This window comes from Gobio gobio (genome assembly GCF_949357685.1).
Source record: "Gobio gobio genome assembly, chromosome: 13".
NCBI lineage: Eukaryota > Metazoa > Chordata > Actinopteri > Cypriniformes > Gobionidae > Gobio > Gobio gobio.
Window position 1 is genome coordinate 7,153,348 of NC_137106.1, and position 17,138 is coordinate 7,170,485.

Sequence of the window (17,138 nt, forward strand, 5' to 3'; positions counted from 1 at the left end):
GCAAACTGTGCTAAATGTAGGCTACCTGTACTTAATCATTTGCAAAGATGTACTGAGACATTGAGACATGTACTTAGACATTTGCAATTTGATGAAATGAATGAGAAATGCTATTCTGTTGTGAACAATTGCCAAGTGGTTTGGAGATTTGTCCATGTTGTTTTGAGAATGTAATTTCTGTTTCAAGAAATGAGCCAAACCAATGGAGAAAAACTGTAATATAAATACACACTTTTCAATTGTAAAAATTATTTTATTAAGAATAATCGCAATTAGATATTTTCCCCAAATCGTGCAGCCCACACTCTGTCCAGTATTATAATGTTCTTTGTGTTTCAGCAGCATTACCTGTAAAATGAGTCTCTGTCAGAAGAGAGAGGAGGAGGAAGGTGTTCACACACATAAAAAAACAGCATCTCCAGAACCCAGCTGTGTGTCTATGAAGAGTGATGCATCCATGGACCCTCCCCCTAAACTCAGTAATGGAGCAGTGACCTCTGACCCTGAGTGAGTAAAATGTGAAAAACACTGTATTGTTATTTAATTATTTGTTTACATCCAAGATTTGTGGCAGGGGCTTTGTGTTAGGTTTAATCTGTGACTGCTAGATCTCAGCTCACTAATTATCACCAATGGAAGATGAAAGAATTATACCAGCACCTGCCGTGGTGTACAGAGCTGAAGTGTGAGCTCATATTAGCTTCCACTGTAAATAATTGCTTTATGTAAAGAATCCTGCAAGCGTTCATTTCTATCCTTTACTCAGATTGCAAAAAAGTAGCGCTATGAAGTTGGATACAGGGGATGATAAATGTTTATTGCGATGATGATATAAATTTAGTACTATTCCCTGTTTTTGGCTACAAGTGAGAGAATTCTTGATAGCCTCAGAAACACAAACAATGATCAGAAGTAAAACGTACCCGTCATCATATAGGCTCCTATAATAAACACATTACATAAAAGAAAAAAAATTGCAAATAATGATTTAATGTTAAAACTTGGTAATCATGTGCGAATGAAAACGTATGAATGCATGTTTGTCATTTAAACCATTTTAATCATTTTAACCATTTAAAATCATGCCTGGATGCAAAGTGTGTACTAGGGCTGAAACAATTCCTTGAGTAACTCGAATACAAAAAATCATTGAGGCTTCGTCCATTTAACTACACACGGTCAAGTTGCAGAAAAATGTGCTAAGAAATTTTATGCATAAGGAGTGATGCGTGGATCACGGTTATATCCGCGGACACAGCAGTTATATCCGCGGACCGCAGGTCTGGTGGGTCAAGTAATAAAAAAATAACATTCCAAAAATTGCGGGTGGATGAGAGATAAATCATTAGTGTGTTTATTTTTATAAAGACGCAGGACTTTCATTTCACGGTAGAATGCAATGAACGTGTGTCTTTCTTTTACATTTGTTTTCAGCTCATTTTAAGACCAAAGACCGCAATGTGAGAGCGGCATCAGCACTGGTAATATAATTTAGTCTCGCTTAGGGTTGGGCGATGTCCCCTAAATTGGCAGTTGACGATGTTTACAGTAAAACATCGTGATGGCCGATGATATCGTCGTTGGGGGGGGGGGGATTAGGTAAATAGGGAGATAATTTACTATATCTCTTTACATAAATACTATTTTCTACTTAAAACTATCCTTTCGTTATTTTTACTAACCCAAATAATGACTCATCAGCTAGGTTGGACGTGAGGGGGAAAAAATTGCTTGAGTTGAGAGTTGAGCTCTTTTTATTTTAATATATCTCTTTACATAAATACTATTTTCTACTTGAAAAAAATTATTTCGTTATTTTACTAACCCAGTGTTTTGTATGTGAATGCTTTTTCACGTGAATATTAGGCTACCACAGGAGTGAAGCACAAAGGTTTAGCCTAGAAAGGAAATAATGGTCAGATAGCACTTTTTAATTCTGTTTTGAGATCTGGTCACTCGATTTTCCATGAATTTTAACAATAGGCCTAGTCCATTTTATCCCAATGGACATGGAGATCTCGTTTCTTTTCCCAAATCTTCACTCACGTTGCACCCATTTTTGCAGGGGATTATAAACGTTTCTTCCTTTTGTTTGCTTATATTAAAGTCTATTATAACTATTCACATCCTTTACTGTGGTAAAGTATAAAAAACACTGTAGGACGAATACCTTTTACTTCAAGTTTTATTGTTTTTTTCTTGTTATTAAACTTGGTAAGGTGCGTCAAGTTTGGTTTATTTGAATAGCGCATTACACACACACACACAGATTTTAGTTTCGTTTTCTCTGGCAGTGAATAATCAAACATTGCCTAAATGTCTTGACCCTGTGGAAGATAAAATCCGCTCTTCAGAACTTTTACAACAAGTGTTGCTTTGCAACATAAGGAGAAAACAAAAAGACGAAGATATTCGAAAAGGTGTCTATCCAGCTTGAGTCCCACATTCCTCTCAGAGCGCAGAGTGGTAGCCTATAGGACACATCTTTGCGGGGAAATGGTATATATTTAATTTTCTTATATTCTTTCGGGTACCATTATTTACTGAAAATCGTTTAAATGATATCGTCCATCGACACAACCCTAGTCTCGCTATGTTTAAATGAAGACAACTGTGTGTTGAGCTTCAGGATGCGACGCTGAACATTTAAGTGTCATTTGCAGCAGTTTGTGAAAGAGAAACGAGCTACTCAAAACACATGAAGCGACCAGCATGAATGAAGTTTGCACATGCATCACCGTCATTGTGATGTGTATGTCAAGAAGAAAGTATAGGCTTCTGTCATGCCTGAGCTGTAGTTAGGCTGAAACTTGAAAGTTAAGTTGCACAACATAAATGCAATGTTTAGGTATTATTATTTTTTTTATTAATATAATTTATAAGTTGTAGGTTTAGTTTTAGGTTGTACTATTTAAAAAAAAATGTTTTAAGTAATTTGAAATTTGAAGATTTTTTGTATTTTTATTAGATTGTTTATTTATTCATATATTTGCATTTTGAATGTAATCTGGTAATTGAATGCACTAAATGTGTTTAGTTTTCACAGATATTAATGTATGCAATTTCAGCAATAAAAATTTACTTTTTTCCAAAAAGGAAACACATTAGTTGTTAATTTTAAGAGACCGGTCTTATTTTCTCTTGTATATTTAGTATTGCTCTTTAATAAAGAAAAAGTGCTTGTTATCCAATTACTGATTAATCAGTAGAATACTCGATTACTAAAGTAATCGATAGCTGCAACCATAGTGTGTACACTGCATATCCTGAAAACACCTGCATTTCATATGAATTCTGTAACGTTGTTTCTAAATCATGTCAGTAATCAATAATCAAAAAATTTCTCCGTTCATTATTTAGGTGAAAAACCTTTAAAATACAAACATACAGAAAGTGTAAATCACCAGCAAACCCAAGCTTACAGTACAAGATATTTCACATAGGTCTGAGTTATTAAATATTGCACATTAAAATTAAAGCTGATTGATATTACACAGCTCAACAATAAAAGTTACATTCAATATCATTTAACTTCAAATTTAAAGTATAAAATGCATACATTTTAATAGCTTTTACACATCTGTATAGTTTAATTACAAAGACTATAAAATAACATGTGCTTTTAACTTGCTCAAATCACTTAAATTATTATTTATATATTATTTATATTTATCAATGGATTTTACGCAATATTTTATAGAATTTAACTACGATGCAAATCATGAATTACCAAATTTAAACCAGGCAAATTAAGCAATCTTAAGTAAATCAAATTCAAAAAAATATTATCAAACCATAACCATTAAACAAAGTATAAACATATACAAAGATGCATTTTAGCACTACACAAATTTAAACACCTTGTGAATTGCACTACTCAAACCAATGGCGCAGAGCGTCATTGAATACTACGTTATTTCACTCGGAAAGCAGTAACAACAGCAGAGCTTCAGAGCTTACCGGCTTTCACTTCAGAGTTCTTTGGTTAGTACCCACTCCCGCACAGTGTTTGAATCAAACAGGCTCTAATACTCATATGACTTTGAGTCAGCACTGCTGTCTGCTGTAGCATCAGCTCCCGGTGCACACCAACAATAGCGAAGTGCGTTGCCTTATCTGACCCAGGCACGCACAACAGATTGCGAATCAGTCTCACCTGGTCCTAATGAGGGAAGGCTCTTTAATGGTCACCCTTCGCCGCGAGTTTGATTGACAAGCAATCTGACCAATCACATCGACAAATCTGCCGGTTTGTACAACAAAGCAGTCAGGAGAGTTAGTAGATTAACGTCGGTGGACTTGAACTTGAAAAACGGTGTTTACTGACGTCTTTCTGCAGTTGAAACATTTCTTTTATTCTTCATTCATGTTTATTTGATGCTTATCAATGAACTAGAAGGAAGAGATGATCGGTTCACGAGCAGCTTTAACTGAGGCGCTACAGCGATCATGACACATTAAAGGCTATTTGTGGTTTACATTTCTTAAAAAAAGACAACATTTTAAAGTTGAGACTTTGTTTCATATCAAAAGTAACTTGCTCTGTCCTGTCTGTCGGTGTGTTGTCAGTGTCCTCTTTGCTCCGCAATGTATTTTCTCTACGTGAGAACGTGTGTGGTGTGAGAGCGCCATGGCTTGTCGGACATAGCAACAGTAACTAAAGGGGGCGGGTCTTTGCGAACGGTCAATTCACCAGCATACGAACGTTCATCTATCAACAGGTTTTTCTGTTTGGCCAGTGACCACACACGCACAGTGGTGAAGTGGCAGTTTGAATTGAACACAGAATCGATTCTGAATCGTTAGATAACAAATCGCGATGCATCGATGCATCAACCTTTTCTCCCACCCCTGTATTATATAGTGTCAATGCGGGCAAATCAGTAATAGTTTAATATTTAGTGTCCCCAGCTAAGCAAGCCAAAGGCAAAAAAGGCGATGGTGGCAAGGACCCAAAACTCCATCAGGTTACATAATGGAGAAAAAAACCTTGGGAGAAACCAGGCTCAGTCAGGGTACCAGTTCTCCTCTGGCCAACGAACAAACAGTGTATGATTATGATTTAGGCAAACATTACAAGTCAGAAGTCAGATTAGATTGGAACATTCAGAAAAGTTGTCCAGTTCCATCTGGTTGAAGATCGGAGTCATCACACAGGAGACTGATTTGTTGAGGATCAGTGCCACAGGATGACGTGACGACACCAGCCCCACTCCAACACCGTCAGAGACCAGCCAACCACCACCAGCGAGCCACTCAACGGAGATGTTGCACAAACCCACTGCAGACCGTGGAGACCAGCCTGCCGCGAAGGACGAGCCCCAACCGAGGAAAAAGTTGGAGGGAGTCATCGCCCGGGAGCCAGCTTCACATTATGCATCTGACCAGGTGCGCGAGCCGGCAACACCGCAGACCACAGAGAGAGTGTTAGTGGTGATTAATGGCTTAGAGAAGAGCTCCGCCCACACTCCCGCCACTATGTGTGAGTACAATTCAGCTCCACCTAGCCCAGAGAATCCCCTGGCTATGTCTCCAGCCTCTTTGCCCATCACACCACCTTGGCCTGTTGACACTTCGGCTTTATCCTCTGTTCCATTGCTACACCTCGGATGCTCGTCGCTGCGTCTCCACCCCGGTCTCCAGGACCTTCAGCGTTGTGTGGGCTTATCGGCTCCACCTGGATCTCCAGGTGTTCGTAGGGTATTATGTCTGCAGTTAATTTATTAAAGTTGATGTTCTAGCATTCTCCTTTTGTCTTTGTGAGCTTATTCCTACACGTACTGTGACACTTGAATTATAAAGTTTCATTTGTATTAATTAGGAGCGAACATGCATCAAGACTAAGTAATGCCTATGAAAACCAAATTATATTAAACCGGGTGTCACACAAGAGCTAATAAAACAGATGTGATGGTGATAATTGGAAAATTAATGAGAACAGAAGAAAATTAAGAAAACGTTCTTCCATCTAATGGCCGTTAGTTCCATGTTCTATTGTTCTTCCTGTGACGTCATGGATGGGTGACCAGAGCAGAACCACATTACCAACAATGACAGACCTGCATCAGATTTTCATCAGAGATGTATTTTATGATAGTGGTGTTAAATGAAGTATGTTTCTGTTCTGTCTGTTTCAATAGTACTACCTGGAAAATTAGTCCCCCTGAGCAGAGAAAGGTGTTTTCCTTTGGGAAACGTAATGCAGCTTCTCCTGAACCTAGCATTGTGTCTGTGAAGAGATGCAGATCCATGCGTGATCCCCCTGAACTCAGTCATGGAGCAGGGACCACTGAGGCTGAGTGAGTATCAGTGTGATTCTGTAATTGGGGTAGTTGTGACCTAATGGTTAGAGAGTTAGACTGGTAACCCGAAGGTTGTGATTTTAATTCTCAAAACAAGCCCTTCAGTAACCCCTAATCCCCGGGCAACCGTGTGTGTGTGATTCTGAGTATGGGTTTACTATATTGGCCTTCACGTCACTTCACTTCACTACTTCATACAGTTACACCATTTGTTCCCAAAGTATTATGTAGTTAAAGGAAATGTATGTAAGATTGTGGCCAAAACTGGTACTGCAATCACTTTCAAATTACTGTAGAAAGGTGTATCCCCTCTCCCCCTTCCCCCTGACTCGAGGTTGCCAGATAAGCTGCAGGATCCAGCAGGAACGTAGGCTGCTACAAGGAGCTTCCAATGGCAAGTGAAGAGTCCTACACAGCAAGTTTTTTTTTTTCATTGTCACAACGTTTTTCTGATTCATAACGAGGTCTTTTAGGTTTCGTAAAGTTTTATTTTTTATCCAAAAAGTTTGTAGCTGCAACTGTAGTAACTAGAGCAGAGCTGGCAATCCAGATGCCGAAACTCTAATGACTTCATGATTGGTAGGTAGGTGGAGGGTGGCACTTCAAGCCAAAACACAACATGTCAACATCAACATCAGTTGAGGGCTGCAACTTCACTTTTAAATGACAATATCCTGGCCGGACTACTGTTGTCAGTGATATAAGTATTTGAAATTAACATGATTTCTTAATGTCTAGTGACATATCAGGGCGATTTTATGATTAATTGAAATACATTTCTTACATACAGTTCCTTTAAGTTTGGTGTGCTAGAAACATTAGTAAATTTTTCTGGATTTCAATGCTTTTTTAATTACAGTTTCTGTCTTTCTGAATTTCATCTCCCTGTTTTTGAAGAGTGATGAGAGATGTGACCTACTCTGACTCCGACTGTGAAACCTTTATTTGGCAAAGAGTCAAAGACCATCACAAAACCAGCATGAAGAACAAATATGAGAGATTATTTGAGGGAATCAAACTAGAAGAGAATCAAACCCTCCTAAACAGGATCTACACACAGCTCTACATCATAGAGGGAGAGAGTGAAGGAGTGAATGAAGAACATGAGGTTTTACAGATGGAGAAAAGAACCAGAACACAAGACACTCCAATCTACTGCAATGACATCTTTAAACCCTTACATCTACCAGGATGTGAGGAGAGAGACCAAATCAAGACTGTTCTTACTAAAGGCATCGCTGGAATTGGAAAAACCGTTTCTGTGCAGAAGTTCATTCTGGACTGGGCCGAGGGAAAAGCCAATCAGGATGTAGATTTCATGTTTGTGCTTCCATTTCGAGAGCTACACTTTATTAAAGATCACCAGTACAGTCTTCACAGACTTCTGCTGGACTTTCATCCTGAACTTCGAGATCTGGACTCAAAGATATATGATGAGTGTAAAGTTGTGTTCATATTTGATGGTCTGGATGAAAGCAGAATGAAACTGATGTTTTCAGACGATGAGAGAGTTTGTGATGTGAATGAGTCTTCATCAGTGGGTGTGTTGATGTCAAACCTCATCAGAGGAAAGCTGCTTCCCTCTGCTCTCATCTGGATCACCTCCAGACCAGCAGCAGCCAATCAGATCCCCTCAAAATACATCAAACGTGTGACAGAAATTCTGGGTTTCAATGAGTGTCAGAAGGAGGAATATTTCAGAAAGAGAATCAGTGACGAGCATCAAGCCAGCAGAATCATCTCACACATTAGAAGATCAAGAAGCCTCCACATCATGTGTCACATACCCGTCTTCTGCTGGATCTCAGCCACTGTGCTTCAAAACCTCCTGAAACAAGATGACAGTGCAGAAATCCCTCAAACTCTGACTGAAATGTACATCCACTTCCTGCTGACTCAGATCAACATGAAGAATCAGAAGTATGATGAGAAAGATCCTGAGAAACTCCTGAAGTCCAACAGAGATGTGATTGTGAAACTTTCTGATCTGGCTTTCAAACAGCTGATGAAGGGCAATGTGATGTTCTATGAGGAAGACCTGATTGAGAGTGGCATAGACGTCACTGAAGCCTCAGTGTATTCTGGGATTTGCACCGAGATCTTTAAGGAGGAATCTGTGATACATCAGAGGAAAGTCTACTGCTTCATTCATATGAGCTTTCAGGAGTTTCTAGCTGCTTTCTATCTGTTTTACTGTCATGTAGTCAAGAATGAGGACTCACTGAAGTTGTTTTTGAATGAAAGAAATCAGTGGAAAAACTCTCTGCTTGAGCTACTAAAAGAAGCAATTAATAAATCCTTACAGAGTGAAAATGGACACCTGGATCTTTTCCTGCGGTTCCTGCTGGGCATTTCACTGCAGTCCAATCAGAGACTCTTACGGGATCTACTGACACACACAGTGAAGAGATCAGTGACCATCAAGGCAATCACACAGTACATTAAATACATAATCAAAGGTGATAGTGAACGTCTCTCAGCTGACAGATGCATCAATCTGTTCCTCTGTCTGCTGGAAATGAAGGATCAGACTCTGTACAGAAAGATTCAGGAGTTTGTGAAGTCAGAGAAGCACTCAGTGAAAGGACTCTCTCCGTCTCACTGCTCAACAATCGCCTACATGCTTCAGATATCAGAGGAGGTGCTGGATGAGTTTGATCTGAAGAAATACAACACATCAGATGAGGGCAGAATGAGACTGATGCCAGCTGTGGTGAACTGCAGAAAAGCTCAGTGAGTATTAATTTATGTGATTGGAGATTAAACTGAATGTGTCTGTTTTGTTGAGACAGTGACATTGTAATTCCTCCTTAAAATCATGAAGCGGTTTTCTTTGACATGACAATAACGTGAGGAGAAATAGACAAAACTTATAGACAAAACTTATTTACAGTGTATGTGCATAAATATTTGGCAAGTCGATATTCTGATCATATTTTTTCCAAGTAGTCGACTACAGCTACAGAAGAGGCTTAGTCGACCAAAATTTTATCAGATGGTTGTCTAGTAGCAGAAAAAAAAAACTTGTGGCAAAGCTGTTGCCACTGTTGGCGTTTTTGGCAGTGGACAGGGGTCAGCATGGTCACCCTGACTGGTCAGCGGCTATGCAGCCCCATACGCAACAAACTGTGATGCTCTGTGTATTCTGACACCTTTCTATCAGAACCAGCATTAACTTCTTGAGCAATTTGCCAGTTAATTTGTCAGATTACTGCTAATAATGCCCTAAGAGAGAATCACATTCTGCGGAATATTTTAAGCTATTTTAATTGACGACGGCCATTATAAGGAAGGAAATGCCACAGAATAGAATCTTGCTTAAAAAAGTGCATAGAGCTGCTTGTTTTATTTGTTGTTTGTTGTTTTTTAAATATAAAACCTTCTGGATGATCTCTGTGTTTGATTATGTTTCTCGAGTAGTCCGTTGCTCCAAGGACTGTATCCTGCTCTTGGTTCTTGTCTCTTTGTTGTTGAATTCTCCACCATTTTCACTGTACAGCCTCCGGGGGGCGCCATATATACTAATCCCAGTGTGAATGGAATTGACAATTTCAGATGACTCCTTTGTTCTCACAATGTTTCCAGCGCAGAAATATGTGAAGTGGTCGATAATGTGAAGATACCATACACTTGGCTCAAACTCAGATCCGCTGCCACTGTCTAATTATATTCAGAAGCTAAGGGCAACCCCACAGCAGGCTTTGACTTTTTCTTTTTGTACTTTTGGCATATTTCACAGCCATATAGTATTTGTTGTAAATAGTAAAGCATTCTTTGTCCTTATTTCCTGAACTGCGTGACAACTGTTTATGGTGCTTCAGAAGGAATTTGCGTTTCTCATGTGGAGGGATATTTTCTGTCACTCTTAGGACTTCCTCTTCCTTTTTTTTTAAGTTTCTTTATATCTGATATCGACACAGTAATGCCCATAACTAGTAAATTTAAGAGGAATGGATTGTTTGAACATCACTGCACTGTCCTTTTCCATGTCCAAAATGGATTTGTCCCAAGTAATGACTGCATTAGTTGTCCACTCTGCAAATTTGCGTTCCTTTTTCCTCTTCCTTGTGGACTTTATTCTGTGAAAAACGCCATGTTCTGGTTCACTTGTCACAAGCCGGTCGTTTTATCAATAAGAAATCAAGGTTTATCATTAAATCAGATGTTTTATATTTTTTCATTTTATTGTATTCTAAGTTTTATAAACAAATAATTAGTCAAATCTCTCCATAATTCCAAAGCAATGCAGTCATATATGTAAATGCAATAAGAGATTGTGTAGATAAAGCAATCAAGTATTTTATTGAGCCATATTTCATTCTGTTATAGATTTGCTGGCTGTTATCTCACTGATCAGTGCTGTGAAAGTTTGTCTTCATCTTTACAATCTTCAAACTCCTCACTGAAAGAGCTGGACCTGAGTCACAATGACCTGCAGGATTCAGGAGTAAAACTGCTCTCTGATGGACTGAAGAGTTTACACTGTCAACTCAACATACTGAGGTAAGAAATAGATAAAGGTTCACTGATTATGAAATTAAAGATGCCCTCTGATCTCCAGAATTTTTTTTTACTGTTACTGTACTTATCTAGTAAACCTAAAATCTAGAAGGCCTACCTAAAGCTCATTTATTATGCAGCTCGTTATTATGCAGGTCTTTGATTCTCAGGAATGATCACATTATTATTCATGAATCGTTAACGCCTACTCGCAAAAGGCCTGAGTAAAGAAAAAAGTGTTTTACAAAATGTAAATTAATATATTGTTTTATGTGAATGAGTAGGCTCAATGATTCTCACATCAGTTTAAAGCGAAAACTCTTAACAAAAACACCCAATAATCAAAGGGCTTGTGAACACATATCTATTGTGTGTTTTGAAGCCTTAATTTTAAAACAATTTAAAAAAAAAACTTAATTTGTTTTTTTCCAAAAATTATGCATAAACATTATTCTCTCAAAAATACAACCATGTAGATACATGTTGCTCACATATTATGGTAGCCCAGTTTGTGCTAAATACAGTGTAATTACACTTTTGCCATTATCCCTCTAGGCGCCACGGTCGAGTTTACTCGACAAGATGCGTCACTGAATAAAACAGCCGATTTTGTCAAATAGGGTGTCAAATTTCGTTCGCCCTCCCCTCCACTAGATGGCAGACATGTCATACTTCATCCCTGACTCAAAAAAACGTCATGCTTCTATACAAAATCTTCGAGCAAGAGCGCATTGAATCAGTGCGAACAAAACCGGAGCTAGTGTGCAAGTGAGCCATTTTATCAGAGCAATATTGTCAATGTCAGCGAGTATTTGCATTAGAATTAGATTATTATTATTTTCTAATGGCATCAATAAAGCTTACCCACAATGAAGTGTTGGGTCTTCTGTAAGGTGGAAAATAATCAAAGATATTTGAAATGGAACAAAATCATCTGCTTTGCTGTTAGCGGCCATCGTCGTGATCAAGAGAATGGAAATTGACTCAACCCCCTCCCCCTTAACGCCATCAGAGGGGCCATTTGGAGTTAGAAGAACAAAAGAATGGCTGGCTGGCCAAAAAGGTTTTTATACCTTTGATTCAATGGGGGAAGTTTTGTCTGATTGGTTACTTTCAAACGTCTTACGGTTTGGTCTGATTGGTTATTTTCAAATGTCTTACGGTTTGGTCTGATTGGTCAGTTTTACAAGAGTCAGATTTGAATTTGGTGACATCAGGGAAGAGGATAAAAGAGGATTTCAACTGTAGCTCGCTCTCTTTTGGCTTTCCCTAGAGAGAGCTGCTCTTTAGCTCTCTCTTTCTCTCTCTATCTCACAGGTAACATTCTAGGCAGAGGCCTACTGAGCATAATTAAGGGTTTATGTTTACATTTATTTGAAACGATTTTAAGTGTAACCATAACTAGAATTTGTGTTTCCTTTTAGAAGAGATTTCTGTCTATTATGTAATTGACATTTTACATTTACTTGATTGTTAATAAATTGTTACATTTTTGATCCTTTCTGAATTAATCTGTAATTATTAACTATCTCCAATGTGGAACGGTATAATTGCAACAAAGGGTTATAACGGAACGATTAAATGTATGATTAACTATCAAATATAAATGATCAAACAACTGGTTGGCATTCTCTTCTAAATGCGAAAACTATGATAAATGGAGTCAGATAAAGAATATTATAATCAAATCCATTCTTCCAGCTGAAACACTGAACGCGCGTGTGGCCTTCACCGCGTTTCGCTACCGATCCTTGGAGCGAATTCATGCGGTCTTACACTTCTATTCGCGGACTTTGATTCTGAAGGGGAATATCTGCTTTCAGAAGATTACGTGATTCTGAAAGTGAAAGTATAGCCCTACACCAACAAGCACAAACGGTGAATCCTTTGCCCAATGTAGATGGTCCTTGGCCCAATGTCAGTGGTGGGAACACAGTGGTGTTTCCCAGGGTCGGAGTGTTCATCGCAAAGTTAGAAGGCGTGTTACGCCGGCTTCACACCGCACGCGCAGGCAGGTGCGTTGGCAGGGCAGGAGTGGTGCGTATGTATGGAGAGCGGGAGCCGCGCGTTGTGCATTCACACTGGCAGCGTTTGTCTTGCGCAGCTGAACCACGAATTGTGTATTGCAAATACAGTTAGGGGCAACGTGGAGGCAGGCTGGGGAGTCGCAATGACAATGACAGTAGTCCGAACTGTGCACACTGCGGCGGGCGCGCTTGGCGTCTGTCTCTCGTCTTGTCTCGTCATCTCACTCATGATCTCTGCCTTGCCGTGGCGAGTGATCTTTTGAACTAAACAGGTCTTGTCTACTTGTGTTTGTGTGTCATATGAATAATATACATATGCCCCATACATGGAATCAGAGTGCCTACTGTATAAATGGAAAGTCTCTATAGCAAAAGGCCAACCGTTACATGCATTCGGTTTGTTTCTACCATTTATTAGTAACAATTTACACAGTTTGTTTACTATTTACAATTTACCTGAGCATTCAGTATTGTGCAATATAGCATACAGAAGGGGAGGGACATTTTGGGGGGAAAGAAGTGCTGCATTTTATCATTTAAATATGTGACTTTTCATGAAAATTCCATAATCCAAGGTGACCACCACCATATGACGTCATAATATGCAAATTACAACCCCAAATCAGAAAAAGTTGGGACAGTATGGAAAACGCAAAAAAAAGAGAAGTGATTTCTAAATTTACTTTGACTTGTATTTCATTGCAGACAATATGAACACAAAATATTTCATGTTTTGTCTTGTCAACTTCATGTCATTTGTAAATATACATCCTTTCCTGTCATTCAGACCTGCAACACATTTCGAAAAAAGTTGGGACAGTAAAGCATTTATCACTTTGTAATGTTGCCATTCTTTTTCACAACACTTAAAAGATGTTTAGGGACTGAAGACACCAAGTGATGCAGTGTTTCAGGTGTAATTTTGTCCCATTCTTCCTGCAAACAAGTCTTAAGGTGGGCAACAGTACGGGGTCTTCATTGTCGCATTTTGCGCTCCAAAATGCGCCACACATTCTCTATTGGAGACAGGTCGGGACTGCAGGCAGGCCAGTCAAGTACCCGTACCCTCTTCCTCCGCAGCCAGGACTTTGTAATGTGTGCAGAATGTGGTTTTGCATTGTCTTGTTGAAATATGCATGGACGTCCCTGGAAAAGATGTCTTCTTGAAGGCAGCATATTATGCTCCAAAATCTCTATGTACTTTTCAGCATTAATGGTGCCTTCACAGAAGTGCAAGTTACCTTTGCCAAGGGCACTGACACAACCCCATACCATGACAGACCCTGGCTTTTGGACTTGTTGCTGGTAACAGTCTGGATGATACTTTTCTTCTTTGGTCCGGAGCACACGGCGTCCATTCCTCCCAAAAAATACCTCAAATACTGATTTATCTGACCACAGTACACGTTTCCACTGTGTGATGGTCCATCCCAGATGCCTCCGAGCCCAGAGAAGTCGACGGCACTTCTGGACACTGTTAACATAGGGCTTCCTTTTGGCACAGTACAGTTTTAACTGGCATTTGTGGATGTAACTACGTATTGTGGTACTTGACAAAGGTTTGCAAAAGTAGTCCTGAGCCCATGTGGTGATATCGCTTATAGATGAATGACGATTCTTGATGCAGTGCCGCCTGAGGGATCGGAGATCACGGTTGTTCAGCTTAGGCTAGCGCCCTTGTCCTTTACGCACAGAAATTCCTCCAGATTCCTTGAATTTTTTAATTATGTTATGCACTGTTGAATGTGAAATATCCAAATGTCTTCTTGTCTTTCTTTGAGGAACATTGTTTTTAAACATTTCAATAATTTTCTCACGTATTTGTTGGCAAACTGGCGATCTTCAGCCCATCTTTGCTCCTAAAGGATTAGACCTTTCTTGGATGCTGCTTTTGTACCAAATCATAATTACAATCACCTGTTGACATCACCTGTTTCAAATCACATCATATTTAACCATTTTACCTCATTACTAGCCCTAAATTGCTCCTGTCCCAACTTTTTTATAAATGTGTTGCAGTTCTGAATGACAGGAAAGGATACATATTTACAAATGACATGAAGTTGACCAGACAAAACATGAAATATTTTGTGTTCATATTGTCTGCAATGAAATACAAGTCAAAGTAAATTTAGAAATCACTTCTTTTTTTTAATTTGAGTTTTCCATACTGTCCCAACTTTTTCTGATTTGGGGTTGTAGATGGGAAATCTACATATTGTATTTATGTAATCCCTACATAAACTTTGGGTCATCCTTAATATTTCTCTAATTCACAGAAAGTCTCTATCTTTTATCACTTTTAAGTAGTGCTGTCAGTTAAACGCGTTATTAACGACGTTAACGCAAACCTATTTTAACGGCGTCAATTTTTTTATCGCGAGATTAACGTTCTTTTTGGTCTAACAAACTTTGTAGTTTTTTCACATGCAGTTGCAGCAACTAGTAACGTTAGAAAAACTACAACACCACTCCGGATGTAGCTAGACCGGAAACAAAACATCAGGCACGCTGCGGCTGCCCACACTTGTTTGGGCCATTAAAAGATTAGACGTGGATGGCAAGCGTGAGACGCCGAAATGAGAAACGTATTATGCCATGGTTTAACTCAGGGGTCTTCAACTAAAAGTGCTTGTCTTGAGCGCTGCTTTCTGCTCTGATGGTGCATTCACACCGGACGCGAATGAAGCGTTTTGCGCGAGTCATTTAAGTCAATGCAAAGACGCAAATAGACATTCTGCGGCGCGAATTAAGCGGCGTGCATGTCGCGTCATTCGCGTCCGGTGTGATTCACCTGCATGCTTGACCGCGCGTCTGGGTCTGAACGCAACAGTGAGCATTGCAACGTTAACTGTTTCATTAGCCTACGTCAAAAGGCTTCGCGGTCCGGATTTGGACCGGAGTCCGCTAGTTGGCGACCCCTGGTTTAACTGCACTATAGGCGGAGTCCTAGTTTACCTTGCATGTGCACTTTGTAATTTTATTTTGTATCACCCTGTTTTGATCCCTTAGAAAGGGCTGTTGAAGGGGCTGTTTGTGCAACAAAGTATTTTTTTTTACCCTTTTATTGATGGACAGTGTTACATTGTGTGAGCGATTATTTGCTCCAAGTGTGAATGACTGCTTCAAGTGAGAATGTTGGTGTGAAATCGAACACTACAGTATGCCAATGTTGTTTTCAATAAAACAAACATTTGAACAAAGCAAGCCGATCCACTTTTCTATGTTGATAAGAGCATTAAAATAAGAAAAAATAATGGGACAAAAAGAAATCAAGGGACATTTAGAATAAATAAAAATTTGCGATTAATTGTGATTAATTGTGAGTTAACTATGGCATTAATGCGATTAATCGCGATTAAATATTTTAATCGTTTGACAGCACTACTTTTAAGATATAGCCTTTTAAAATTAAGATGTCAAAATCGAACGTTTTAGGAAAAAACCTCTGGCGCCTAAAGGGTTAATATGTTTATAAGCAACAAAAAAATGCACAAATGTCAGAGCATGTCAAAACTTCTAAAGGGCCCCAAAACAGCTCAGACTCATAGGGGTTAAACATATTTGAATTGATTTTCTGTTCACCTCCTGATGAAAAATAGAATATTGGTGGAGACCATATATTACTGAGATGGACCACTGGTATTATAATAAATCGGACAAATTGGAATGTAATATATGGCGGCTTTAGCAAAGAACGTCCCACTTTGCAAATCAAATAGCCAATTGGCTAACTCAATGCCTGGTCTTTCAATGAAAATTCCTGAGTGAATTCTCAAGAGTGGACTGAGGTTCACTGAAAGGGACTTTGATATTAGACATGTGATCAATAGCATGTGCATAACAGAGAACACAATATTTTAACCCAGCATCTACTTATTTGATCATTTCTTTTCATCCTGCTTAATAGACTCACTGGCTGTAATCTCACTGGTCAGTGCTGTGAAAGTTTGTCTTCATCTTTACAATCGTCAAACTCCTCACTGAAAGAGCTGGACCTGAGTCACAATAACCTTCAGGATTCAGGAGTGAAGCGTCTCTCTAATGGACTGAAGAGTTTACACTGTCAACTCAACATACTGAGGTAAGAAACAGATAAAGGTTCACTGATTATGAAATTAAAGATGCCCTCTGCTCTGGTCCTGATCTCCTTGGTGATATATAATATATCAGCAGTGTGTCTGAAGACTTTGGTTTGTATTTTCTCCAGTCTTGTTTTTGAAAAGGATCTATTCAATTATTACAATGTTGATGTTGTGAGAATGGAGATGAACAGAGTTAAAGATGATCTCCAGTCCTAGATGATGTG

The 17,138-nt window shown here is 39.0% G+C and overlaps 1 protein-coding gene across 1 annotated transcript in view; it reads left to right on the forward strand.

Moving 5' to 3' along the window:
• Positions 1-345: 345 nt before the first annotated feature.
• The window catches only part of LOC307135789 (NLR family CARD domain-containing protein 3-like), a 30,551-nt gene continuing 13,758 nt past the window's right edge, over positions 346-17,138 (forward strand). The window contains exons 1-5 of the mRNA XM_079832461.1: positions 346-507; positions 6,141-6,299; positions 7,200-9,035; positions 10,632-10,805; positions 16,740-16,913. Coding sequence (XP_079688587.1) covers positions 356-507; positions 6,141-6,299; positions 7,200-9,035; positions 10,632-10,805; positions 16,740-16,913 — 2,495 coding nt within the window. The 5' untranslated portion in view covers positions 346-355. The remainder of the gene's footprint in view (positions 508-6,140; positions 6,300-7,199; positions 9,036-10,631; positions 10,806-16,739; positions 16,914-17,138) is intronic.